This window comes from Balaenoptera acutorostrata, chromosome 19 (assembly GCF_949987535.1).
Source record: "Balaenoptera acutorostrata chromosome 19, mBalAcu1.1, whole genome shotgun sequence".
NCBI lineage: Eukaryota > Metazoa > Chordata > Mammalia > Artiodactyla > Balaenopteridae > Balaenoptera > Balaenoptera acutorostrata.
Genome location: NC_080082.1, coordinates 322,052 through 347,777, shown reverse-complemented (window position 1 = coordinate 347,777; position 25,726 = coordinate 322,052). Strand labels below are relative to the sequence as shown.

Here is a 25,726-nt window from a genome sequence, read left to right as displayed (position 1 = left end):
CTGCCCTAGCGTTTGGACCTCTGCAGTGCAAGGGTTCTCAATCTGCCTGTACACTCTAATCCCCTGAAGAGCTTTTTAAAAATGTCAATGCCAGACCCCCACATTGGAATTTCTAGGGATGAGTCCTCGACCTTCACTGTAAAAATCCCCCCAGGAGATGATGACACACGGTAAGGGTGGCGAGCCTCCACTTTAGACCACGGATTCCCACACCTAGATGTACAGGAAAATCACCTGGGACGCACTAATGACGACAAAAAGCAAACGCCCAGGGCGTACCCTAAGGGTCGGTTTCAGCCTGCCCTGGGAGGGGGGTCCAGATCCGCAGCTTTGGGAAGCTCCTCGGCTTGGACGCGCCTACTTTTAATGAGGACAGAACTGCCTCGCCGGCAGCCCTGGAGGCGGCCTGCCGCGACTGGGCGCACCCCCCCCGCGACCCGCCCCCAGCTGCCGCCCGGCCCCGCCCCCGCCCCCGCCCCGCCGGTCCGCACTCGCTACTGGAGGCTCGGAGCCCCGCGCCGTCCAAACGTCTCTCGCTGCCGCGCCTCCAGGAGACCCAGAGACACCCGCCCGCGGAAGCGCCCAAATCGCGCGAGAACTCGCCCAGAAGTGCCTGCGCCTTCTTTGATGCCACCGCAGACAGAGAGGAAGTTCCGGAAGGCCGCAGCGCGCAGACGCGACACGCCAGACTCGCGCCACCGCGCCTTAAGTGCGCAGGCGCGCCGTCCGCTCTCTTTTCCGCTCTTCCTTCTGCCCGTCTCCAGACGTCAGCGGCTGTTGGGTCCTATGTCGCGCCGGGCCCTCCGGAGGCTGAGGGGGGAACAGCGCGGCCAGGAGCCCCTCGGGCCTGGCGCCCTGCAGTTTGTCCTCCACGATGATGATGATGTGGAAGAAGAAGGCCCAAAGCGGGGGCCAGGTGGCCGGCGCCCCCGGGGCGCAGGGGAGGAGGGCGTCCGTGTCAACAACCGGTTCGAGTTGGTGAGGCGTGGGGCTGCCTGGGGTGGGGGCCCGGGGTGGGGGCGGCATGCGAGGAGGGTCCGTGACGTCACGGGGCGGGGCTACGGGGGTCTGGGCTGCAGTGGGGGGCGGGGCGAAAGAGTGGGCGGTGGCCTGAGGCCGGGGGCGGGGCTACGTTGGCTTTGGGCTGCGGTGAGGGGCGGGGCCATAGTCCGGGGGCGGGGTAAGTGGGGTCCTGGCTGCAGCGGGTGGGCGGGGCCTGTCGTCGGTGGGCGGGGCCGCAGCGCGGTGGGCGAGGCTTCGCTCCCAGGGTCTGGGGGCGCCAACCCTGATTTCAGGGTTAAGTGTCTCCCTCGCGGTGCTGTCGCAGGGCGTTCGCAAACGATCTCGGTTGGTCCTCACAACCCAGGACTCGGTGCCTCTCTCTGCCCATCGCTGCGTCCCCATAGCAGGTGTCTGGCACAGAAAAATAACGCCACCCCTCCACCCCCGCCCCCCGCCCCCCCCCCACCCCGTCTCTGTAGCGCTGGCCTCAGTCTGTAATTCTGCACGTGCTCGTTCTCGCTCCCTTGACCGACCTGTGCGGCAGGTACCGTGTCTGCTTGCTCACCGTGTGTCCCTAGCACCGTGCGCTCGGCGCACACTAGGGCGCGACCGCGGTTGCCGAGTGATTGGAGGAGTACCAGTAGGTGTGAAGATCGTGGAGACACCAGCTGCCCAGCTGTCGTCTGTAAGGTTTTTTAGTCTGGCAACCGCTCCCAACTTCACAGGAAGTTGGCAGGTTAGGGGCCAATCCTAAGACTGGGGAGTGTGGGCTGCCAGTCTGGGAGTTTGGTTTAGAGATTGTCCACGTTTCTCCAACGTAAGAGGTAGCCTCACCCTGTAGTTTCTGCTGGAGGCGGGACCAAGTACGTCTTCAAATTCTCCAGACTCTCCCGCCACCTCTTAGCCTCCTCGCTCCCTTGTTTCTTGCCATTTCTTTGTTTTTAATTTTTTATTATGGAAAATTTCAAACACATGCAAAAATAGAGCAGTACAAGTAACCTTCACGGGCCCCCACCCAGCTTCCACGGTTCTCCACACATGGCCGGTTTTTCCCCAGTGCTCCCATCACATCATTTATCCCTAGGTTTTCCAGTCATTTTTTGACTTCTCTCAAAATCCTCGAGGCTTCTTTCCATCCCACTTGTTAACAGGCTGAAATGAGTTTGTGCTGAAGTCGGCTGTTTTCCCTGACCGTCTGTCAAGTGTACTTTCTCCTTTTTCTGACATCCTCCAGGTTTAGTCTTCTTTTTTTTTCAGTCTTAAACAACAGTAACTCATTTGGAAAACGTTCACACGTTCCAGGCCCTGCTGCGATGTCGTGTGTCTTACGGTCTGGGAAGGTCATGTCCCCATTGTACAAATGAGGTAGTAAGTGACACCCACAGTGAAATCCAGGCTCTGGACTCTTTTTTTTAAAAAATTATTTATGTATTTATTTTTGGCTGCGTTGGGTCTTTGTTGCTGTGCGCGGGCCTTCTCTAGTTGCAGTGAGTGGGGGCTACTCTTCATTGCAGTGCATGGGCTTCTCATCGTGGTGGCTTCTCTTGTTGCGGAGCACGGGCTCTAGGCGCGCGGGCTTCAGTAGTTGTGGCACACAGGCTCAGTAGTTGTGGTGCATGGGCTTAGTTGCTCTGTGGCATGTGGGATCTTACCGGACCAGGGCTCGAACCTGTGTCCCCTGCATTGGCAGGCGGGTTCTTAACCACTGCGCCACTGAGGAAGTCCCTAAAATTGTATTCTGAACCATGCCCTGGTGTTTGTCTCTGAAGCAAAGTTAGCGTTCCTTCTGAAGAAGAAAGGAGGGTAGATGGACAGTGGGCCGGGGTGTGGGGATAGATGAAAAAAAAAAAAAAAAGGCAGGTGCTTCTGTGTGTGAATAGAGGGAAAAGGTGCTTCTGTGGACTCCCTGTGGTATCGGTCAGGTCAGAGGGACCCAGCAGCTGCCCCTGCTGAGTGCTGTGCTGTGCGTGTCCTCCTCGGCTCTCCGGCAGGACCCTGATGTTGCACAGACCTCCGTCGTAGTCTCTGGATTCAGACGCCATCTTCACATCGTCTCCTTTAGGTGTCTCACAGACGTCTCAGGCTCAGTGTGTCCAGACTTTAACTGCCCTCTCTGCCTCCTCCAGCCTTCCCTGTCTGTTGAGGGCAGCTTCACTCTTCTGTTGCCAAGGCCATCAGCCTGGAATACACCCCTGACCTTTTTCTCTCACACACCGCATGCAAACCCTGGTGAAGTCCTGGGCGGCTGCAGGTGTAGCACCTGCGGTGTGGCCGTCGCCTCTGCCTGGATACTTCTGACCCGGTCCCGCTCGTCCTCTTGGCCTCTGCAGCCTGTCTGGGTGCAGCAGCCACAAGGATCCTGTTAGGCCCACATCTGCTCTCAGCCCTCCTTTCTCACAGCCCGCCAGGGCCCGGATCGCCTGCCTCATCTCCCCCTGATCTCGCTCGCTCTGCTCCAGCCACAGGCCTGGAACACAGGTCTCCCCGCCGTCCCCTCTACCCGGGACACCCCATATTCCTGTGTCGCTTCCCCCGCTCAGGCTTTGCTCAGATGTCGCCTTCTGAGTCTTGCTTACCCTTCCCACCGATTGAAAGTTACAGCCCCTCCCCCCCGTTCTTCTGATCTTTCCCCTTTTTCCCTGGAAGTTATCACAGAACAAACCCTACAAGTTACCCACGTGTTCTTTTTATCTCATGCTGCTTGGCCCCCACTGCCGGAGAGTATCAGCCGTGTGAGAACAGAGACTTTGTTGTTCCCTTGCGCGTCCCCACCCCCGGAACAGTGTCTGTTCTCTTAGGTGTGCGGAGAGGTCGCGGCATGAGTCAGTGTTCCCTCTGAGGACAGAGTGTGAGCGTCTGCACACGGGCTTTGCATCCTGGCTCCGCCTCTTCTTACCTGTGAGAAGTTGGGCAGGGTTCCTAACATACGCATCGGCTCCCCTGTTTCCTGGGAATGATGTTACTTACGTCATGGGGTTGTCACAAAGAGTCAGTGAACTAACGTGTACAGCCCTTAGCCCATGCCGGGCGCGCAGTACTCAGCAAATGTTGATGTTAAATCATGTTGACAGCCAAGAACTTCAGTAGAAACATGTGACCCTAAGTGGTTTAGAGACGTTTCTAGGGGCTGGTATCCCCCTCTCCCCCTGGGGAGTGGGAAGACACCCTTCTGTGACTTAATGGCTGGGACTGTCCTCTTTGCTGGCTCTTGGGTGAGTTTCCTTGGCCTTAGATTAGAAATCGTCTTTCCTACCTCATTCAGAGTGGTTTTTGAAAATCGGTTTTATTGAAATATAATTTATATGTAATAAATGCACCTGTTTTAAGGGTATAGTTTGAGTTTTGCAGCATAACGTACTGTGCAACTGTTAAAAATGGTGTTGTAAAATAGAATTTATTAGTGTTTTGGGGTCAGGGACCACTTTGACAATCTGATAAAAAAACCACAAGCTTTTAAAAACGATCAGGATTTATTCTATATCATTGAAAAGTTTTAGCGAGGAAGATTATTTTTTTCTGAAGAATTACGTGTGTATGTCTCTCTCTTTTCATGTACAATATAGTGGCCAGTCTCTGAAATAAATCTAGATTGGAAGAAATCTAAATTGTGTAATTAAATAAAAGGAAACTTGTTCCAAAGTAAGCGTCATTGATGAGGTTGCTCTTGTTTGACTGGAATAAGAACTGGACGTTGTTCGGTGACCGTCGACTCGCGGACATCTCGCGGACATGGGTCATCTTCATGTTTGATGCCCAGTTCTGCTGGCAGCAGGAGCCAGACCCTGGATTCACATTCACAAATGCATTTGGTAACAGGTGGTATTGGAACCCCTGTAGATTTTTTCACTGCTCAAGGGCACATTTGGTCGTGGATTACAATAATTTTCTAAGATTCTTCAGGTTATGTCATGTCACATCACTTCTTTTGTCCTCAAGTCTGTGAGAAAACCTTTAGCAGAGGTGGCCTCATCCATGCCAGTTTCCACCTACTGAAAGATGGTAGAAAGATGGCTTTGTCATCCCTGACTGCATGCCGGAGAAGAACTTCCTCAGTAATGTCAAGTTTTAATGTTTTCCCTCTTTTAATAGGAAAAATAACTTTTTTTCCCCAGTAGCACTCTTAGGGGCCCTAAAACAAAAGGCGTTTTTTGTTTTGTTTTGTCTTTTTCGGCTGCACCATGCAACTTGTGGGATCTTAGTTCCCCGACCAGGGATCAAAGCCGGGCACAGGGAGGCTGTCCCAGCAGATCGTGGTGCTCATGCTGAGCCAGGGGACAGATCAGATTTGGGGTCTGTAGAAGTGGCTGGAGTTAAGGGGGAGGGTGCTGGAGAGGAGGAGTTCCGGAAACCTGCTCGGAGTCTTGGGCTCGATACTAAGCTGTGTTGGGCATAGAACAGCCAATGGGGGAAGGGCAACACGAGACACTCACCACCACTCGAGCTCCCAGGGTTGGGAAAACATTCAGCTCTGACCGACCAGAACACAGAGGCCTAACCGAGAAGCCTGGTGACCAGTGGAGGCTTCAGAAAGGCCCTTCCATAGCAGTAGGGCTAACGTCACCCTCCAGTGAAGAGTACTCTATGCCTGTCTTAAGATAGCTTGAAAATAAAGTTTGGAGGTATTGTGCTAATCTGCGAGTAAATTAACTGCCTGCCTGAACAAACGTCAACACTTTATTAAGTAAAAGGACAAAATCTAGTCACTCAGCAGTGTAGCATCACGACAGCTAGCACACACTAAAAAATTACCAGACACATGAAGAAGCAGGAAAATGTGATTCATAACCAGGAGACAAAGCATTCAGGAGAAACAAACCTGGTAAAGTCATACGCAGACCTAAGACAAGATATAAATATATTCAAGGATTTAAAGGAAAGCATGAACGTAATGAGGGAAAATATAGGGAATCTCACTAGGGAAGTATAAGCTATAAAAGAGCAAATTCCAGATGTGAAAAATATATATTATCTGAAATGCATAACTAGCTTGATGGTCTGAATTGCAGATTAGATACTTGAGAAGAAAAGATGAGTGATCTTGAAGTTAAGGCAAAGACACTATCCAGACTGTCCAGAAAGGGGAAAAATAGCCTCAGTCCTTTGTAGGACAATATCAAGGAGTCTAATGTCTGTAATTGTGGGAGCGGAACAGAGGCAGGAAGTTGGGCAGAAAAAATAATTGATGAAATAGTGGCAGAAAAAGTCCCAAATTTGACACAAAAGAAAACCCCATAGATCCAAGAAGTTCAACAAACCCTAAGCAGGATATGATTTAGCAGCAGTTTGAATCATACCTGCTGTAAACCCATGGTGAAGAAAAGTCGTAAATGAAGCTGGAGGTTAGAGACACATTATCTACAGGGAAGCAATCACTGACTTACCGTTAGATCAGAGCAGGCCTGCAGACAGTGGGTCACCATCTCTAAAGTGCCGAAAGAGAAGTGGACCTGGCATAGTATATCCAGTGAAATGCTTCTCAAAAATGAATGTGAAATAAAGATGTTTTCATAAACCCCAAAGCTGAGAAAATTCATTGTCGAAAGGCCTACACTAAGAGAAATGTTAAAGGAAACTTCATTTTGAAGGTAAATAATACCAAATGGGAATGTGGATGTATGTGAAGGAGTGCTGGAAACGGTGAATATTGGGGTAAATGCATAATCTTTTCTAGTTTTAAAATTTCTTTTTAAGATAATTTGCTGTGTAAAGCAAAAGTAATAGTGTATTGTTGGGTTTATAACATGTGAAAGTAAAATACGTGGCCAGACTAGTAGTGGGAGGAAGGGCAGAGCAGGCTGGGCCGTCGGGTGGTCTCGTGTTTTCTGTGACATGATAGAATATCTCATGAAGGATGCTCTCGGCAAACCCCGGAGCAGCCGCTAAGAGTATAAGGCAGACACAGTGTGCTGCTGGCATAAATGCAGATACACAGGCAAGCACAGCAGAAACAAAACTTCAGAAGTGAATTCACACACAGTCCACTGGTTTTTTCCAGAGCAAGTCAGTATCCCTGTAAGACATGGTGTTAGAATAACTGGCTGGTGGTGTGGGGAGAGATGAACTTCAGCCATACCCGCTCCTCCACACACACAGTCACAGCTCCACACGCTAAAACTATCACACTTTTAATAGAAGTCGTAGGAGGATAGCTTTGATGTTCCTGGACTGGGTCTAGGAAGCACTAACTAATTGTAAGAAAGGGTTGATACAATGGACTTCATCAAAATTTAAAACTTTTCTGCTCATCAAAAGATGTAGTTAGGAAAATGAATAGGCCTGCCGCAAACCGAGAAGGAGCTCACAAGAGCCATGACAGAGGCCTCGCCCCAGAGGGTGTGGCCCCTCAGTAACACGTCAGCCCAATTTTAGTGAACAGACACTTCCCAAAGGAGTGGGGAAGTACTCAACACTATTAGGCTACAGGTAAATGTGAATTAAAATTGTAATACGATACCCCTGTGCACCCACCAGAATGGCCAAAATGAGAGCATGTGGGGCTGGCAGCCTTGAGGCAGGGGATGAAATTGTCCGACCGCTGGAAACAGGCCTGGCAATTCAGCATAAACCTGACGCCTCACACCCCAACAACCACTTCTGGACACTTACCCAGAAGACTTCACAAATCTTCACAGCAGCTTAATCCACAGTAGCCCCAAACAGGAAACAAAAGACTCCCAATGGATAAACTAATGTGGTGTATCCATGCAAAGGAATACTAGTCGCCAGGAACCAGGAGCTAACTGCTAATACAAGAACAGGACGAACCTCAGAAGCCGTACACTCCAGAAGACACTGGCCGGGCGGGCACGGCGTCCTGGGACAGGCAAAGCCACAGTGCTGAAGACCCTAGGGTTCGCCAGCATCGGCAGGAGGGTCAGCTGGGGGTGGAGCGAGGCCTGTGTTTCTGGGGTAGCAGGAGGGTTTTGTCTCCTGATAAAGAGTCTAGGTTACACAGCTCTGCCAAAACTTGTCCTGTACATTCATTTCAAGAGATGTAAATTGTACCCAGGTTTTTTCTTTTTTTTTTAAAGAAAAAGCTTCCTACCCCCCAGCAGAGATCCAGCCCCTCCCCCGTCCTCACTGAAGTGTTCATGGTGCCTTGTCCTGGGGATTCCAGAGAGCACACAGGCAGCAGACAAGACCCTCTGGAAATAGGGACCCGTTTGGGACCTCGAAACTGATGACCATGGCAGCTCCTGGATGGCAAGTCAGATTGACGTCAGGATGCCGGGCGGAGGTCTCGGGCCGGCACCGGCCCGCGTGGGGAGCAGTGAGTCGTGCTCCTTCGCAGAGCTCTTTCCAAAGCTCCTCAGGGTCCTGTGTGCAAGAGTCAGAGTTTTTCTTTCTGTTGAAGTTGACCTTGGCATGGAGCTTCTCATAAACTGGAATTTCTGGAAACACCTCATGCTTCCACAGGGGGCTCAAAAATGAGAATTTTTTTTTTAAGGATGTGAGCGTGACTTAATAAAAGTAAAGCAGTCCTGGGCTTCCCTGGGAGGCGTCACCAGTGCTGAGTGCTGGACAAAGCGTGGGGCTGTTCCTCCGGGACCCCTGCTGTGGAGAGGCACCGTCTGCGGGGCCCTCACTGCAGTTCCTCCCTTCGCACCGAGGTCCACTGCGGGGCCTGGCCTCACGGTGCTGTGCCCGCCGCGGTGTGCGTGGTCCTGTCGTTACAGAAAAAGGTCTGTGAATTTGCTAGACAGGCAGGCAGGTATCACACAGCCCTGAGCTTCACCCTGGCCGCGTGGGGACCTCCGCTGGTGAAGATGCGAAACCGGGCAGCACAGACGCGCGTACGTCCCTTCCCTTGAGACTTCCGTCAGAGCCCCAGGCCCCGCGGGGACAGGCAGTGGCCAGTCGCTGAGAACTTCGCCCCAGTTTTGTTCTGAAATCATCTCAGGGTTCTGGGGGTTAGAGTGGATTTTATTTTTATTTTTTTAGCTGTATATTTTTCGGATGTTCTGACTCTTTTATGTAGGTTTTTGCGTTTATTTTTGGCCCTCGGTGAGCCAGGTCGCGCCCCTCTAATGTGGCTCGTGAAGCGTGGTGTTGGTGCTGCGTGTCGCCTCTTCTGTTTGCGGATTCATTTACTAGCAGAAGGGCCAGAACTTGTTCCGTGACTTGTTCCTGCCCCGTCTCCTCCAGAGCGAGGGTGTGAGTCTCCTGGGACCTTCCTTTCAGCATCGTGTTCCTGAGGTCTGCGTGTGCACACGAGTGTGGTTCGTCCCTGTTCACCGCTGTCTAAGGCTCCCCTGACGGATGCGTTACCATTCTTATTATTGAGTATCTCCTGGGCCTTGTCTTCCCCCAGGCGCTGGTCCTGTCTGCTGATGTAGAACCGCTGGCCGGAGTCCAGGTGGGAGGAGGGAACAGTGCGGCATTAGCGTGTGTGTTTACTCTGGGGTGGTGCTCGGTAGCGGGAGAAGTTGTCCCGTGTAGGATTCCTCATCACGTCACCCCTGAGGACAGATCCCGTAGCCACACAGCGCCCCAGCGTTCTCTGGGACCATGACTGAAGTGGCCCTGGCCCCGTGCTGCTGAGAGGGGAGTGCCGTGGCCGCTGGGCTAGCAGACATCTGTGGTCCTCCCTCTACAACCTCAGCGACCCGGAAGGTGCCCGCCCACCTCTCCCCGCAACACGCGTGCATCTCAGAGTCACCTTTTAATTGGTGCCTAGGACGCACCCGTAACGCCCTTGCTCCCCCATCTGTGTTTCCAGATAAACATCGAGGACCTCGAGGAGGCGCCCGGGGTGAACGGGGACAGGACCGACTGTCTGCTCGTCGATGCTGCAGCATCGGGGGACAAAAGGAGGGCCCAGAGTGGACGCTCAGAGTCCAGCAAGGACGGCGACGTGGCGGACGCGGCGGTGCCCCCAGAGCAGGTGCAGCTCCCCCTCCACGCCCCGCTGGCGTTCTCTGAGGGCCATTTTGTGAATTGCCCGGCTGCCCCCACACTTCCTTGGGAGCCCTGATCAGATTGGCTTGGAGTCCTCAAGACTGGTGGCGGCTGGCGAGGGGCCACAGTCTGGGTCCCCAGACACGTCTCCCTGGCACGAGGCCTGCCCCCTGTTTTGGGAGAGTGCCCTTCTGCCCAGGTGGGGTGTGTTCTTCGTGACTGTGTGTCTGCAGCTCGGGCCGGGTGGACCGGGGCCCTTGGTGGATGCACTGGAAGAGACACGTAGGCCAGCTTAGGGTTGGTTGAGTGTGGCAGCTGAGCAGCATGGTGAGGAAGGGGGTCCCTATAGGAGGCCCCTCGTCACTCACCCAGCAAGTGCTCACTGCGAGCCAGTCTGTGCCCTCCAGGGACCTCTGGTGCAGCTGGGCACTCGACTGGTCTTGGGGTGCCGGGGGGCTTCCTCGAGGACCTTCACACTGATGGAAGGTGGTGGCCGGGGAAAGGCACGAGAGGTCTTGAGGTGGGGGACTGCAGGCGTGGCGGCCTGGGGTGCGGAGTCCTGGTCTCCAGGCCGGCTGAATGTGGCAGGGAGTGGTTGACACGGTGACGGGTGAGAGCAGAGGGCAGGTGGGCGGAGGGTCCAGACCCCGTGAGTGGTCAGGGAGACCTCAGAAAGGTGGGGGCCAGACCAGAGTCAGGGAGACCAGTGGGAGGTGTCAGTTGCTGGAGAGAAGTGGGTGCGTTCATAGGACATTCAGAAGGTGGACGGCCGGGCGGTGGGCCTGCTGCTGTGTCCCCGTGCAGCTGGCTGCTCTAGTTCTCGGATTTCAGATGTCATTGTCTGTTTCCATTGACCGAAATGAGCTTCTTTTGTCAGTCTAATACAAGTGGCAAACTCCGCAAGAAGAAAAGGAAACAGAAAAATAAGAAAAACACTGCAGGAGAAAGCTCGGTATGTGTGGCTGGTGGATTTCCTCTCTGTTCTTTTCTGAATGTTTCTTGAGGTGGTGTTGAAAACATTTCGTTTTTTCTTGATATTTTATCTGACTAATTTAGAGGTCAGGGGAAATTACCAAATTTGTTCACTTCGATCCTTGAGGGTTAGAGCCCTCCTCTCCGTGCTTTCCATTTTCTAGCAAACATCCGAAATGGTGCTCTTCCAGAGTCCATTGGCAGAGTCCCTTCCTGGTCTGTGATTCTGACTGTTCCTCTTACGAAGCATCTCTCCTTTTTTCTAAATGTACGTGCGGTACAGGGTGTTCAGATTGTACTGTCTTTCAGGAGGGAAACACAATATAATACTTGTTCTTTGTAAGAGTAAATCTTGCTATTGATGGTTACTTATAAAGTCAGCAAGTCAGTGTGGTGGTGAACATGTCATTTGGGGACTTGCAGGAGAATGGGCTGGAGGACATCGACCGCATCCTGGAGAGGATTGAGGATGCCAGCGGCTGCAGCCACCCAGGCCCGCCCCCACTGAGTGCCAAGAAGCACGTCCTGTACGTGGAGCACAGGTGTGGCCTCGCCGAGTGAGGAGAGCTCGTCTGTGGGGACAGCGGGGAGGGGACAGGGCAGCCCTGACCTCCCAGGACCTGTCTCTAGCTCTGCGTGTCTGGGAACGTTCTTTCTTGGGCTGCATTAAAGCTGCCGTTCGGGGGTGAATTATCCATCCCCTGTTCCTTTAGGTGCTTAATGAAGCCCTGTCCCAACCGCAGACTGTTGCCAGCATTAAAAATCAGCCACCTTCCTTCCTAAGGCAGTGAAGACCCCTCGATCTCATGCCCGGGCTCACGCTGCTCTGACTCGGCCTGGCGAGTGGTGGCCGGTCTCGGCCACGGGCCGTGTGGTTGCAGAGAAATCAGGCCTGCTGGAGAGCCGTTCTCCCTGCTGGGTCCTTTTGTGACTTTCTAACATTCTCAGGATCGTTGTTAACACACTCAATTTCATTTTTCTCTGTAAAATTTTCAATTCTCTAGACACTTGAATCCAGACACGGAACTGAAAAGGTATTTTGGTGCCCGAGCCGTCCTGGGGGAGCAGAGGTAAGACCAACACTGCTGTGTGCTCAGCTGAGGGAAGGGAAGGGAGGGTGTTTCAGCCACAGTGAAAAAGGAAGCCCACGGGACCTGAAGGGGAGTCGAGGAGAAGTCGCGTGGCCTTGTCTGTGGGTGTTGGGCTCCATCACTCACTGCCTGCTCTCCCCCGCGGGTCCTAGTTTTACAAAGATTCTGAAGTTTGAGCTTCTGGCCTTGAAATCTTAGCCAGACTCATTTTTGCTTTTCGGTCGAGAGCAGTGCCGATGTGGGGTTTGGGGTCTGAGATCAGTTTGACCGTCGTGGACGTGAATTCTGGCGGCTGGGGCCCTGCAGTCAGCGCCGCGGGAGCGCCCAGAGCACGGGGATCCCGGACGTCCTGTGGGAAGGGGGCTCTTCTGCCTGGGCCGCTCCCTCGCAGGGCGCAGCCCCGACTAGGGCAGCTTTCCCTCGGCAGAGGCTTATAAATGCTGCTTATGAAAAAGAGCTGCTTATTCAAGCAGTTCCGAGCCGTCACCCTTGCCCCCCACAGATAACCCTTCAAGGCTGTTTGCTGCGCATCCTGGGCCCCGTGCACATGTCTTGCTTCCTGAGGCTGTAGGGTTCTGCTATCTCACATGCCTGGTTTGCACGGCTGGGTCCTGAGCACCATTTACCCTGCGCTACTGCACCAGCAGCATGGGGGGAGCAGGCGCCCAGGGCACAGGTGTTGGGGTGCATTTGGCTGCAGCGCCTGCTGGCACTTGGCGTGGGGATGCCCAGGAGGGGTGTCACCCGCTGCCCCCCGAGAGTTGAACCCCTACGCCCCCCGTCTGCGTGCTGCTTCCTCCTCGGATCCATGGCAGGTGTAGGAGGCTTTAAAGTCTGTCATGATGTGAAGAGGAAAAATAGTCTCCATGTGTTCGTTTTTTTGGTCTTTTTTTAATTGGGGTATAGTTATTTTACAATGTTGTGTAGTCTCCATGTTTTTTTTGTTTTGTTTATTTATTTATTTATGGCTGTGTTGGGTCTTCGTTTCTGTGCGAGGGCTTTCTCTAGTTGCGGCGAATGGGGGCCACTCTTCATCGTGGTGCGCGGACCTCTCATTATCGCGGCCTCTCTTATTGCGGAGCAGAGGCTCCAGACGCGCAGGCTCAGTAGTTGTGGCTCACGGGCCTAGTTGCTCCACAGCAAGTGGGATCTTCCCAGACCAGGGCTCAAACCCGTGTCCCCTGCATCGGCAGGCGGATTGTCAACCACTGCGCCACCAGGGAAGCCCAGTCTCCATGTTTTTGACTTTGTTTTTTGTTTTGTTTTGGCCGTGCCGTGTGGCATGAGGGATCTTGGTTCCCCAGCCAGGGGTTGAACCCGTGCCCCCTGCGGTGGAAGTGCAGTGTCTTAACCACTGGACCGCCAGGGAAGTCCCTGACTTTTATTTGTTTGATTATGAATGAGGTTGAGGATTTTTTTCATGTCACTCGCTCACACTTCCCTTGTATTTCTCATTGCATTTGCTTTATAATTTGCTTTTATTTTTGGTGTTAAGTTATTCAGGACATAAGGGTCTCTGACTTTGTCTTCTTTTTTGGAATATTAATGAAAAACATTTTAACTCAAAATGTTCACCTTTTTTACCTGGATTGCCCTGGGCTGGACCTTCCACCCCAACCCGCCCTCGCTTCCTTTGCATCTGCCTGGTCTGTCTGTACATGTTTGCCTGGTCTTATTTCTGTGCAAATTATACTTACTACTAGCAGTTAGTTAATCGTAACTGCATTTATTGTTCTTCACAGTGTTACTGTAGTTGTCATTTATTACGTTTCCTTCTGTAAACAATGAAGTCCTGTGCGTGGGCTCCCGTGCGCAGCCGTGGTCCCTCCTCGTCCCCTCGCCCCACTCGTGTCCGGTCCCCTCGGGATCTCCAGGTGCCGTGTGCGCTGCTCTCTCCCGGGTCCTCCCGTCTGGGCCTCCTCTGCTGCTGGTGTCTGCTCCCCCGTTGGCACCCCACCTCCCAGTGGCAGCCTCTTCTGCATGGACGGCTCACTGCAGGGCTGGACCATCCCCTGGGATTCCATAGACGGGACAGTTCTGAGCATCCAGTGAATTCTCCTTTTTTTCACAATTACCAATTACCCAGAATCATTCCACATTTTAGTTTCCTTCAGATTTTGACCATGGTTTTCTTGAAGAGTTGTTTTTTCTCCTGCAGTTTCTTTCTTTTATTTCATCCCATTCCTAACACAATCCAGATTTTTACTCGTTTTTTTTCTTAATGAAATAGTTCATATTATCAAAAATGTATCCAGAGTGATATACATGGGTCCACTTGGCCACTACTCAGCTCAAGAAATAAAGCATCAGTGACAGAGCAGAAAGCCCTCGGTGTGACCACGGCTGTGGGGAGGGGCGAGCGCCTGCAGCAGAGACCCTGGCTGAGAGAGCCGCGGCACTGGGCCTGGGGGAGGGAGCTGGGCCGACCCCGCCGCCCACCCGTGCTCCTGTGTCTGGCTGGCTTTCTTCCAGAAGTGTGTGGGTGTTTGCTGCCGATGCCCCATCTCTGTTGCTTCGCGGGGCGGGGTCTCCCGAGAGGGCAGATGAGAAGGGCCCTCTGCCCTGCGCAGCCGCGTCGTCCAGGGGAAGGCAGCTCATTTGTGTCCGCGGGTCACTGCCAGCTTGCTCTCGCCTTGTCGTCTTCACGTTAGGTTCTCACCTTCTGTTTCTTTTCTACCTTTCCTAACGTTTTGCTGCACTATGGGTTTCCTGTTTTTCCTCCCTCTTCCGTGGTGGTTTGGTTGCTCGGATCACAGTCTGCCGTCTCGTCCGGCAGGGTGACGGCCGTTGTCAAGGCGGTTTGTGTTCTGTCCTTGTCCTGCCCTTGCCCGCAAAGGTCCGGCAGCGGAGGTAAAGCCGTACCCTGTCTGTTCTTCGCAGGCCGCGGCAGAGACAGCGCGTGTATCCCAAGTGTACGTGGCTGACCACCCCTAAGAGCGCCTGGCCCCGGTACACCAAACCAGGTGAGGGTGCGGGGCCGCAGGGGCACGCCTCTGCGTGTGCAGAGCCAGCGTGCGTGTGTGCGGCCGAGGGCCCTGGGAGGGGCTGGGGGGAGCCCCCTGTCTGGGCACAGACCCCCACCTGCCGTGTGTTTTCTTAACTGTGTGCTAATCAGTGTTTCTCCACCTTCCTCCTTTGTGCTGTGGATCCTACGCCATAGGAAGCAGTCAAGTTCACTTTATATTTTGTTGCAAACTGGAGAGTAATTTAATAATTAATAATTTAAAGAAAATTAACATTAATTTAATAATTCAAATTAGTAATTTAATTTAGTAATTTAAAGAAAAACAGCAGCAGTGCAGAAAGGTTTGGGTGCAGGGTAATAACGCCCTGCCGGGGGGGGCTTGGCTGTGTGGCATCAAGGATCATGGGGCCCTGGGGCCTGGGATGCCCTGCGAGACCCCCTGTGCTCAGTGAGGACATGGGAAGCCATGGTCCTAGTGGGCATCTCGTCCCCCTTTTCCTTCACTCCCATGTTCCCAGCAGCGGCCCCTGGGCACAGGCAGAGAGAGGGGCTCATTGCCACGGGGTCCTGTAGGGCTGCCCTCAATGGGGCCGTTAGGAGGGTGTCGCCAGGGGCATCCCGGGACCCTGACTAGTCTCCTGAAGGTAACGAAGGGAAATGAAGTTGTCAGGCTCACGAGAAGACCCTGGACCCCGTCCACCCAGAGTCAGCGCAAGGAGCAGAGAGAGGACGTCGTGGCTTAGCAGTCCCTGTCGCCTTGGAGGCCTGGCAGGGGCCCCTGCGCCGTGTCCCACGCCCGCCTGGATCACGGCTCTAAGCAGACAGTGTCTGGGGCTGACCAGACGGGGTGGGGGAGGCGGGCTGTGCGTGTCCCCTCCCTGTTGTCCTGGGATGTCGGTGCTCCGTCCACGCTCCTGGGGGGAGGAACGTCTTCACAGGCAAGGTGTAGAGGCGGGTGTCGCTGGTGCGGCCCGGCTGCGGGCAGTCAGCCCTGGGCATCCTGACGCCGGCACCCCCTACTCCCCCAGGTCTGTCGATGCGGCTGCTGGAGTCTAGGAAAGGCCGCTCCACCTTCGCCTTTGAGCACAGCGAGGAGTACCAGCAGACGCAGCACAAGTTCCTGGCCGCCGTGGAGTCCCTGGAGCCCAACAACATCGTGGTGCGCGGGCGCCCTGGGGGGTCTCGGAGGCGCGGGGCGCGCGAGGTGCCGGAGGTGGGCCCGCGGCCTTCCTGGGCCTCGTCCCATCAGCGTCCTCCCGCCTCGCAGGTCCTGCTACAGACCAGCCCCTACCACGTGGACTCGCTCCTGCAGCTCAGCGACGCCTGCCGCTTCCAGGAGGACCAGGAGATGGCGCGGGACCTCGTGGGTAAGGCCTGGCGGGCAGCCCCACCTCAGTTGCTGGGGACGTGGTGGCTTTGCCAGGACGTTCTTTAAGTAGGCGCTTTACTGAGATAAAATTCATCTACCGTGAAATTCACCCCTTTAAAGCATACAGTTCCTTGGTTTTTAGTAGATGCAGACTTGTACAGCCTCATCCTTGTTGATTCTGGGTCACTTCCACCATGTGTGAAAGAAACCCGCCTCCCCTAGCCCCTGGCAACCGCCGGTCTGCCCTCTGTCTCCGGACTTCCCTGTAAATGGAATCACGACACACGTCTCCATCTGGCTTCTGTCATTTACCGTGATGTCCTCAGTGTTCACCTGTGTGGGCCGTGTGTCAGGACGTCATTCCTTTTGTGATGATGGATGGTCCACATTTCATGGCCTGTTTCCACCCTCGGCTCCTGGGAATCAGCCCCTGGGGGTGCGTGGGCTTCATGAGAGGCGTGTGGTTCCTCTGGCCGGAGCGGGCGTGGCCAGGTCACACCTCTGTGGTTGACGTGATCCCCGTGGGCACGTCCTCGCCCGTCACTTTCCAACTTCTAGTCTCGTGGCCACCTCCCTTCTGGAGCTTTCCTCAGGAGCCACGGAGGATGGGTTTGCAGCCGCCACGCAGAGGCTGACGCCTGCCCCGTGTCTGTTGCCTGCAGAGCGCGCGCTGTACAGCATGGAGTGTGCCTTCCACCCCTTGTTCAGCCTCACCAGCGGGACCTGCCGGCTGGACTACCGCAGGCCCGAGAACAGGTGAGCCGGCCAGCCAGGCGTTCACAGGCGCACACCATCTTCCCTCGCGAGTGTCGTAGGCATCACAGGTGACGTGGGTGCTAGGGTGGGAGCAGTGGGAACAGGTGCCACGGGACCGTCCACGAGGGCTCCCACTGGGGTCCCGGGGCTTCACGCTGTGTTTAAAGCTTGAACGCAGGAGGGCTGGGCCTGAGGGCGGACGGACCAGGCTGGCCTGGGCTTTAAACTTGTCCACGTTAGGAGGGAGCCTCACTGGCCGCCTCACTGCGATGGGACCGCTAGTCGTGTTTCCTTGCGTGTTTGGACTCGGTCCGCAGCCCACGCATTTGGGGTCCTCGGGAATGCCTTGCGGGCAGCAGCTCGAACGCAGCCCCATCGTGTTCCTGTCACGCATGCCCGTGGGACCCTCTTCTTGCAGACACTCCTCCCCCGAAGCCCCCGCTCTCAGCAGCGCAGGCCTGAGCGGACACCGCGGCCTCCCTGCTGACCTCAGCCTCTGGCCTCTCACCCTCCGCCTGCTCTTCAGGGCCCTGCAGGCGTGGGCACGCTCTCCGCTCTGGGCGCCCCCGCCAACCCTCCCCGCACCCCCCCCCCCCCACCCCGTGTTGTCTCCGGCCGTCCTGGGTTGCATCCCTTGTAGGATGTGTTCCCCAGCCTGGGGGCTGTCGTGGGCCTCAGGGCACAGTGACCTCCACTGCACAGATTGTCTGCAGTGTGTGGGGTCTGAATTTTCTCTCTTGCTTCTAGTTGTGTGAGTTTTGTCTCTCCAATGAAATTCTTAGTTCTTTGCGATGCTGTAAAATACTAACGTTCCCAGGCATTAACAGGGCAGGGAGCTGTTGATCAAAACAACAGCCCACCAGGCAGCTGTTGAGATTTGAGAATAAATCTAGATGGTAATTACAGTAGCAGATTTTAACTCTCCTCCCTTAAATGATAGTTTTTAAAAAAAATGCCCAAGAAGATGCAGATCTCCACTAATAGGCTTGGTTTTCTGTCCGTGCACACACACGTGACCGCAAACAACAAGCAGAGTCACCTTCTCTGCAGACTGGACCCTGGCGAACGTTCGCGCTGATTAGGCCACACGGGAAATGCCAGCGAAGCCTGTGGGCAGAGGGTGGACGCAGTGCCGGACGAGGCGCCAGGCGATGTGCTCTGCTGCCTGCCGTGCTCTCATTCACGAGGAACTGTCTTGGGTCTAGGAGCTTCTACCTGGCCCTCTACAAGCAGATGAGCTTCCTGGAGAAGCGGGGCTGCCCACGCACGGCGCTGGAGTACTGCAAGCTCATCCTCAGGTAGGGCTGCCGCCCGCTCCCCTCCCCACTGGGGCCGCGGCCCGCGGACGTCCGCGCCGGCCCACTGTGGGTTTTGTCTCCCTCTGCTCGCCGTGCTGCCTCCGGAAGCCTGGAGCCGGACGAGGACCCCCTGTGCATGCTGCTGCTACTCGACCACCTGGCCTTAAGGGCACGGAGCTACGAGTACTTGATCCGCCTCTTCCAGGAGTGGGAGGTGGGTGTGAGCACACGCCAGGCCGGGCAGGGACGCCAGGGGAGAGTCCGGGGCTTCAGGCGGGGCTGGGACGCCAGGGGAGGGCCCCCGGGCAGACCCCAGGGGGCCTGCCTCGCCGCCTGCTTACACGTGAGTGCGAGCGTGCAGAGGGAGCCGTGAGGTGGGGGAGGCCACCGTGGCTCGACCCCTGGACGCGTTGGTGCACGTCGGGTCTGAGATGGGCAGGAGGCAGGCCGTCAACTGTCTCATTAATAACCTGCATTTCGTACCCTAGTGGTGCTGTTTTAGATACACTGGGTTATAGATAATGTGGTAACATAAGTTTCGCCTGTTTTTAATTTGGCTGCTGTGAGGTGTAGGCTGGCGCTGTGCTCCTGTTGGGTGGCACCGTCTCGGGGACACCTGTAGCCGGGAGTGGGCGGGGCCAGGAGGTGACAGCCTTTTACTTATTCTGTGCTTGAATTTCTTCACCGCACGTGTTGGTGTATAGTTGAAAGACAGCTACGTAAAGTATTTTGAACTCTGGATCGTGTGGCCTGCTTGGGCGAGGATTCCCCAGTGTGGGGTCTCGTTCACACAGGTTCCTGGAGTTCACAGAAATGCAGCTGCGGGGCGCCGCCCACGGTGGGGCTGCACCAGGACGTCTGGGGGAGGGGGGGAGGTTACAGAAGTCTCCAGAGACCGTGCTGTCACGTGACACATAGGCGCGGGAGGGAGGCGAGAACTGGCCGGGTCAGCAGATGTGGAGGTGGGGCGACCCCACCCTCCAGAGGACCCCGGCCCCTGCCTGACGCCAAGCCGTGGGAAGGTGGGCGTCCACTCTTCCCACCCACCCTGCCTGGGTCTGTCCACGCACCCCCAGGTCCTTTTATTTGCCTTTTCTGCATGGAGAAGGGGGACAGCTTGCCCAGGGACATCCAGGCGCCCGTGCTCTCTGCCTCTCTTGTCTGCACCACCTTGAAACGCCCAAACTCCTTGTAGGCTCATCGGAACCTGTCCCAGCTCCCCAATTTTGCCTTCTCTGTGCCGCTGGCGTATTTCCTGCTGAGTCAGCAGGCAGACCTCCCCGACCAGGAGCTGAGCTCTGCGAGGGAGAAGGCCTCTCTCCTGATCCAGCAGGCGCTTTTCATGTTCCCTGGAGGTGGGTGTGTCCCCGCAGTCCCCGCGGCCACGGATGGGTCCCAGCGCTTGCCCCAAGCTCACGGGAAGATGCATTTTCCAGCGGGGCCTTCAGGCGCCGGGGCTGCAGTTTGAAAGCTAACTTTGCTCTCAGAGCAGCTGGAGGTTTTAGGGTGTCCTTAGATATTAACAGTTCAAGCAAAACTTATCACCTGAAGTAGACGCATTTTCTCTGGCGGTGGGCTGGGTGTGAGAGGAAACGGGGCCAGGAGGGGCCGAGTCAGCAAACTGGGCGTCTGTCCTCGTCCTCAAGTCCCGGTTCTCATTGGGGTGAGGAGCTCAGAGTTAGGATTGTCCTGGGTCCTCTCGGATGACCTGCTGGTTTCCATGGGCCCCTAAAGTTGTGGGTGTGTGGACGGGAAAAGGGCCCACGGCTCCTCTCCTGGGCGACATTCTCAAAGGGTCTGTGACCTGAGAGAGGAGCCCACTGCCCTCTCAGGCCCTGGTGGGGCTGGGGTCCAGCACCGCGTGCAGCTCCGCAGGGGCTGGGCCGTGCAGCTCGGGCCCTCGCGCTCCCTCCCTGGCAGCGAGCCTCGCTGTGGGCGGCCGAGGCGGGGGACGCCTAGTCGCTCGGGGTCCCGGCAGACAGCGTCCTCAGCCAGGCGCTCCTGCTCATGTCAGATGGGCTCCATCCAGACGGGCTGCCTGGCCGGGTCTGAGCCGTGCTGGCCCTTCCCGATGAGGCCCCTGACGGGAGGTTAAGGCCCTGCGTGGGGGGCTGTGGCCGCCAGCAGGGCCTGCTCGCCGACCCAGAGTCTACCTGCTTCATCGGGAAGCTCCTGCCAGGCGCGTGGCTGGAGTGGAGCCCGTCCCTGGGAGAGCGTTGGGGCAGGGGTTCTCTGTGATGAGAGCATCCAGCGCATGTGCTCAGGGCTCCTGCGTGGGTCCCCTCGGGTGCGGATAGGGCTGCAGGGCAGCGGGACAGACAGCCCTCCGTGGCGGCAGGGGCCCCTGGGCAGGTGTGGGAGAGCGGCCTCGCCTGCCCCTCAGCCCTGGCCTTGCGGGCGTGACGGCCCTGCCCCCCCCGCAGTGCTCATGCCTCTGCTCGAGTACTGCAGCGTGCGCCCCGATGCCGCTGTGGCCGCGCACCGCTTCTTCGGACCCGACGCCGAGATAAGGTGCAGACTGGTGGGCGCCCTGGGCAGGGGGCGGGCCTGGGTGGCGGGACTGTCCTCCCTGCAGGGGCTCTGGGGCCCTGGCCACGTGGGCATCAGCCTGGCCTTTTGGACACAATGGGGGCCCTGGGGCTGTAACGTCCTTGCAGCCGTGAGTGTGGTTCAGACGCCTGTGTTGGCACCTGCTGCCTTTTAAAATTTCTCGTAAAACGTGAAGGAAAACGTGGGACTTGGGAGCCAGCCACCTCAAGCCCAGTCACGAAACTGGGGTGGGCTCTCCTGTGTCTGTGCGCACAGGTGTTTGCATTCTCCTTGTATTTAGATTCTGATTGAGGAGCTCGTTCTCAGTAAGGGCGCTGCACAGGAGCAAGTGCCTGTGTGCCCTGCCCCGGCGTCCCTGTCCCTTGTCGGCAGCCCCCTCTGGGCAGCCTCTTTCCCCTCCAGGTCTCAGCACGCCCTGGATGCCCACAGGCACCGGCGTGCGCGTGGAGCCGGGGCCCGTGGGGGTCTCACAGGCCCCACTGCCCACAGCCAGCCCCCCGCCCTGAGCCAGCTGGTAAGCCTGTACCTCGGGAGGTCCCACTTCCTCTGGAAGGAGCCGGCCACCATGAGCTGGCTGGAGGAGAACGTGCACGAGGTTCTGCAGGCAGTGGACGCTGGGGACCCTGCCGTGGAGGCATGTGAGAGCAGGTGAGCCCGGGGCCGGGGTGCGGGCAGTGCTCTCAGGACCAGGCCCGCCTCGCGGGCGGCGCAGGGCCGCGGCCACCTCCACCACTGCCCCTCGTCTCCCTGGGCCCTAGGCGCAAGGTGCTGTACCAGCGCGCACCCAGAAACATCCACCGCCACGTGGTCCTGTCGGAGATCAAGGAAGCCGTTGCCGCCCTACCTCCGGTAAGGGAGCGGGCTGGACTCTGGCTTCTTCCTGCCAGCAGCTCTGCCCCCGGCTCGGGGTCACAGGCAGAGGCCCCTCCCCTCACAGACACTCGCGTTCTGAGAGGCAGAGCCGCGCCTGCAGCTTTCCGTGACCTTATGGGGCTCAGAGCGGTGACCTGGTGGCTCGGAGCCCCGAGGCCAGTAGCCGGCAGCCTGGGAGTGAGGCCCTGACATGTTGCAGGGAGGTCACAGCATGTGTGAGGCCCTGACATGTTGCAGGGAGGTCACAGCATGTGTGAGGGGAGGTCCTGTGGTTCCCACGCCCGCGCCGGCCCCTGGGCTCATCCCAGGCCTCTGAGCGGGCCGGATGAGCGTCCTGGTGGAGGAAGGGCCGTCCTGCCCCCTCGCCCAGGTTTTCAGTACGGGGAGCACGGCCTCGCAAGCAAGGGCCACTCCGTCAGACTCTTCGCACTCCCAGCAGAAGGGCCTGGTCCAGAGTAGAATCGGCTGAAAGTCGCCCCTCTGCTCTGTGCCTTTCTGAAGGACGTGAGCACGCAGTCTGTGCTGGGCTATGACCCTTTGCCTCCCTTGGACACCATCTACTCCTACGTCAGGCCGGAGAGGTACTTGCTGCTCTGCTCCTTTGCCCACACGGCTCCGAGGTCAGTGCTGGGGCTCGGGGGGTCTTACTGCCTCAGACTCAAGCCCTCAGAGAATACGGTGATCTGGGGTCACGGATCAGCTGTTGCAGGCCGTGTGTTTTCACTTATTTGTCCATCTAAGGCCGTTTCTCTGTCAGGTTCTGGAGCAAGTGGTGGAGATAGGGTAGGAAACAGTTGTAGAATCCGGGAATAAATGTAAAATCAGAACTGCAGTAAGAACCTGCGAGGAAACAGCGGGTGAGCCTGACGTGTGAAAGGCTGCTGGTTTCCAGCAGGAGCCTCAGCCTGTGCGGAGGCCCCGCCACGGACGAGTGTCTGGCAGGGTCAGGCCGGGACGCACAAGGCCCCGAGGTCCAGCCAGGAGAGCAGGGGCGGGCACCGTGGTGCCCGAGTCTGCAGGCTGCCTTCAGAATTGGCTCATACAAACGCTTTTTTTCCCCCTTTCCTTCCGGTTTTTAAAGCTTTACCTTAAGTAATTGCTTTACTTCAAGTAATTGCGTTACTTCATGTAGAGCCCGTGGTCACAGAGTCACCGACCTGGGAGAGTCACAGACAGACTTTCTCGTTTCCAGGCTTCAGGCGGACATACTTTGTAGAATGAAGTCCTTTTTGTTCTCTGCTGAATTACAAAAGTTGAGCGCCCATTCATAAGGAAATATAGTCTCCAGTTAAATTCTCAACAGGTTAAGATGAAAATTATTAACGATCAGCGTCCGTGGCTTCAACACCAAGCTGACGTGCTGGGCATGGCCACACTGAGGATGGGCCCGGGAAGTGCAGGAGGGCCCCCCGCCGTGACGCATGCCCTAGAATCTTCTCTCCACCCCTCAATTCTGAGCGAAGGACACTTTGAAACACAGCTTTTCTCAAGAGCGAGTGGGGCTTGCCTGCAGTGGCCCCACTCTCCGCTCCACTCAACTGGCCACGTTCCGAAGGCCAGCCCCACGCTGGACCCCCTCCCCCTCGGGCCTGAGCCATCCCCCTGCCGCCCCCGCCCCCCTCTCTCCCCAGCCGCCGTGGGGGCTGCCCTCTTGGCCCCGCCAGGGCCTTTCTGACTGTCCTGACTCCCCTTCCAGGCTCAGCCCTGTCAGCCACGGAAACACCATCGCCCTCTTCTTCCGCTCCTTGTTGCCGAACTACACCGTGGAGGTACGTGGAGCCCAGCACGTGGGGGCCGCCAGCCTCTCAGACCGGGTGTCGGGTCCCGGGGCGGTGGGCTGGGCGGGGGCACGACCCGGCAGGTGCGGCTCAGACGAGTCTCATTGCCGCAGGGGGAGCGGCCGGAGGACGGAGGGGCCGGGGGTCCACACCTTGACCAGGGCTTGAACAGGCTGATGCTGGCCCTGCGGGACATGATGGCCAACTTCCACTTCCACGACGTGGAGGTGCCGCGCGAGGACCACCCTGAGGGCGACGGGGAGTGGGACTGAGGCACGGGTGGGGCCCCAGCGCTGTGCAGTTACGTTCCTGATTCTGTGCTGGTCGGATCGGCCAGGTCCCCGACCTAGAAGTGCTGCCGTGTTGTCCTCCTGCCTCTGCTGTTCTATAAACGTGAACGGGTTGCGCTCTGCCCGGCGTGAGCTCTTCTTTCCGGGCGCTGCGGTCGGCGCCCCCAGATCCGCACACCCCGCAAGGCTCCCCAAGAGTGTGGCCCGCGGCCACTCACGGCCGAGCCCCAGCCCCGGGCAGGACCTCCCCGCCGCTGCCCTGCTGGCCTGGGGCATCGCAGAGCCAGAATCCACGCTCGCTTCCGGGAGCGCCGTCGGTGGGGAGGCCGAGAGGTGTGTTTTGGAAAGGACGCTCGTCTTGGCAGCTCTGGGGGGTGTACGTGGCAGAGACTGGGGGGCACTTGGTCCAGGGGTGAACGGACCGCGGGCTGGGGAGGGTGAAGGGGTGGGACCTGGTGCTCTTGAGTGACAGCTCAGAACCACATGGGCTGCCTGTGACTAAGGATCCTGTTTAGTTCTGGAAGGATCCAGGCCACCAAGGTTGTGAGCCCCACGTGCTACCCTGTACACTGGGCACCCTCCCAGCCCTGACCTCCACCCACAGAGGCTGCCCGTGTGCTCCAGGGTGCGATTGGGGCCCCAGGCCGGTCAGTGTGGCAGGAAGTGTGACCCAGCCATCTCCTGTCAGCATGCACCCAAGTCCTGGTCCGTCGGCCCATCTTCCAGGAGATCTGTGGCATCCTGATCGTGATGTGGGCTCACCTACTGCAGAGGCCTGTGAGGTCATCCTTCCAGCTGTTCCCAAGTCGGGGGCGCCTCTGTGCCTTGAGCACCCGTGGCAAGGACAGGGCCCTGCAGACGTGGTCACCCCTCCCACCATCCACAGCCAGCTCAGAGACCGAGCCTGCCCTAGAACCACATGGTCCCCACCAGGGTGGCCTGTGATGAACTTCAGCAAGTAAGACAGTCTGCTGGGGGTCTTCTGGGAAGGGGTTTGATCTCTGAAAATGACAGGCAAGCAAGGAGAGCTTGGCACCCTACCTCTTCCAACCTTAAATACATTTAGGTGAGGATGTGATGTGTGGAGCTACAGCAGCCATCTTGCAACCAGGAATCAAACTTTAAAATGAAGAGCCAGTGTCCTGGGGATAGTGAAGCAGAGGCTGGGCCCAGGAAGTGATGAAACTGCTCACCACCCCCAGGCCTGCTGCCCACCCAGTGCTCAGTCATGCTGCTCCGTCTAATGGGGGTGAGAAGACAGCCAGGGCCCTCACATCTAGACACCTGCTGTAAAGGGTCAGCTGACCACTCAGTCCTTGTGCTGCTCATGGATTGCTGATGGGTTGTGCTCTTTCCCATCAGGTCACACCTCACCTCAGGTCTTCAGCATGGGCACCAAAGGGTGGGCACAAAAGCCCCTCCTTTCCCCGAGTTAAAGGAAACAAGACAACCCTGGAACCCAGACCCTGTGACCCAGCTCTGGGCCAGGTCTTCCTGAGATCTCTCCTTGGTGAGGGGAGGGGGCAGGGGGGCTGGCTGCACTCCCCGTGGCTGACATCGGGGGACCCCCATAAAGGCAGGCCTCTGCGGCGTGGCTGTGGCTAGACAGGGCTGCCCCTTGGCTCTGCAGGCAGCAGCTCGTCAGGCTCCAGCTCCCATGAGCTCCCTCACATGCTGAGCCTTTGTGTGCTGCGGGCCTGACCCTGTTCTGGTGCTGGGGACCCAGCACTGAGACAGTTCCTGCCCTCACAGCCTCATGAGTGGTCGGCACATGGTCTCATGTGGTATATCCTCTGAGGGGGTGGCCGTACCCCCCACCGCCTGTCTCTGGCCAGTCCTCACTTGCTTTCTTCTGGGGGCACTAGAGGTCAAGCGGGTAGGACT

The 25,726-nt window shown here is 57.0% G+C and overlaps 1 protein-coding gene across 4 annotated transcripts; it reads left to right on the top strand.

Moving 5' to 3' along the window:
• The first annotated feature begins 685 nt into the window (after positions 1-685).
• Positions 686-23,964, top strand: TCF25 (transcription factor 25). 4 transcript variants are annotated; one of them, XM_057533793.1, is made up of 18 exons: positions 686-978; positions 9,722-9,886; positions 10,778-10,852; positions 11,296-11,399; positions 11,877-11,942; positions 14,844-14,926; positions 15,957-16,087; positions 16,196-16,295; positions 16,960-17,053; positions 18,259-18,351; positions 18,460-18,565; positions 19,547-19,706; positions 20,775-20,862; positions 21,331-21,549; positions 21,660-21,750; positions 22,276-22,355; positions 23,471-23,543; positions 23,666-23,964. In XM_057533793.1, exons 1-18 carry the CDS (start codon positions 787-789, stop codon positions 23,822-23,824), a joined length of 2,079 nt encoding a protein of 692 aa, XP_057389776.1. In that variant the 5' UTR covers positions 686-786; the 3' UTR covers positions 23,825-23,964. The 4 variants fall into 4 exon arrangements, with proteins under 4 accessions (XP_057389776.1, XP_057389778.1, XP_057389775.1 ...); XM_057533792.1 differs by having other exon boundaries at positions 689-978; positions 11,296-11,414; XM_057533794.1 differs by having other exon boundaries at positions 691-978; positions 11,296-11,414; positions 21,391-21,549.
• Positions 23,965-25,726: the final 1,762 nt, after the last annotated feature.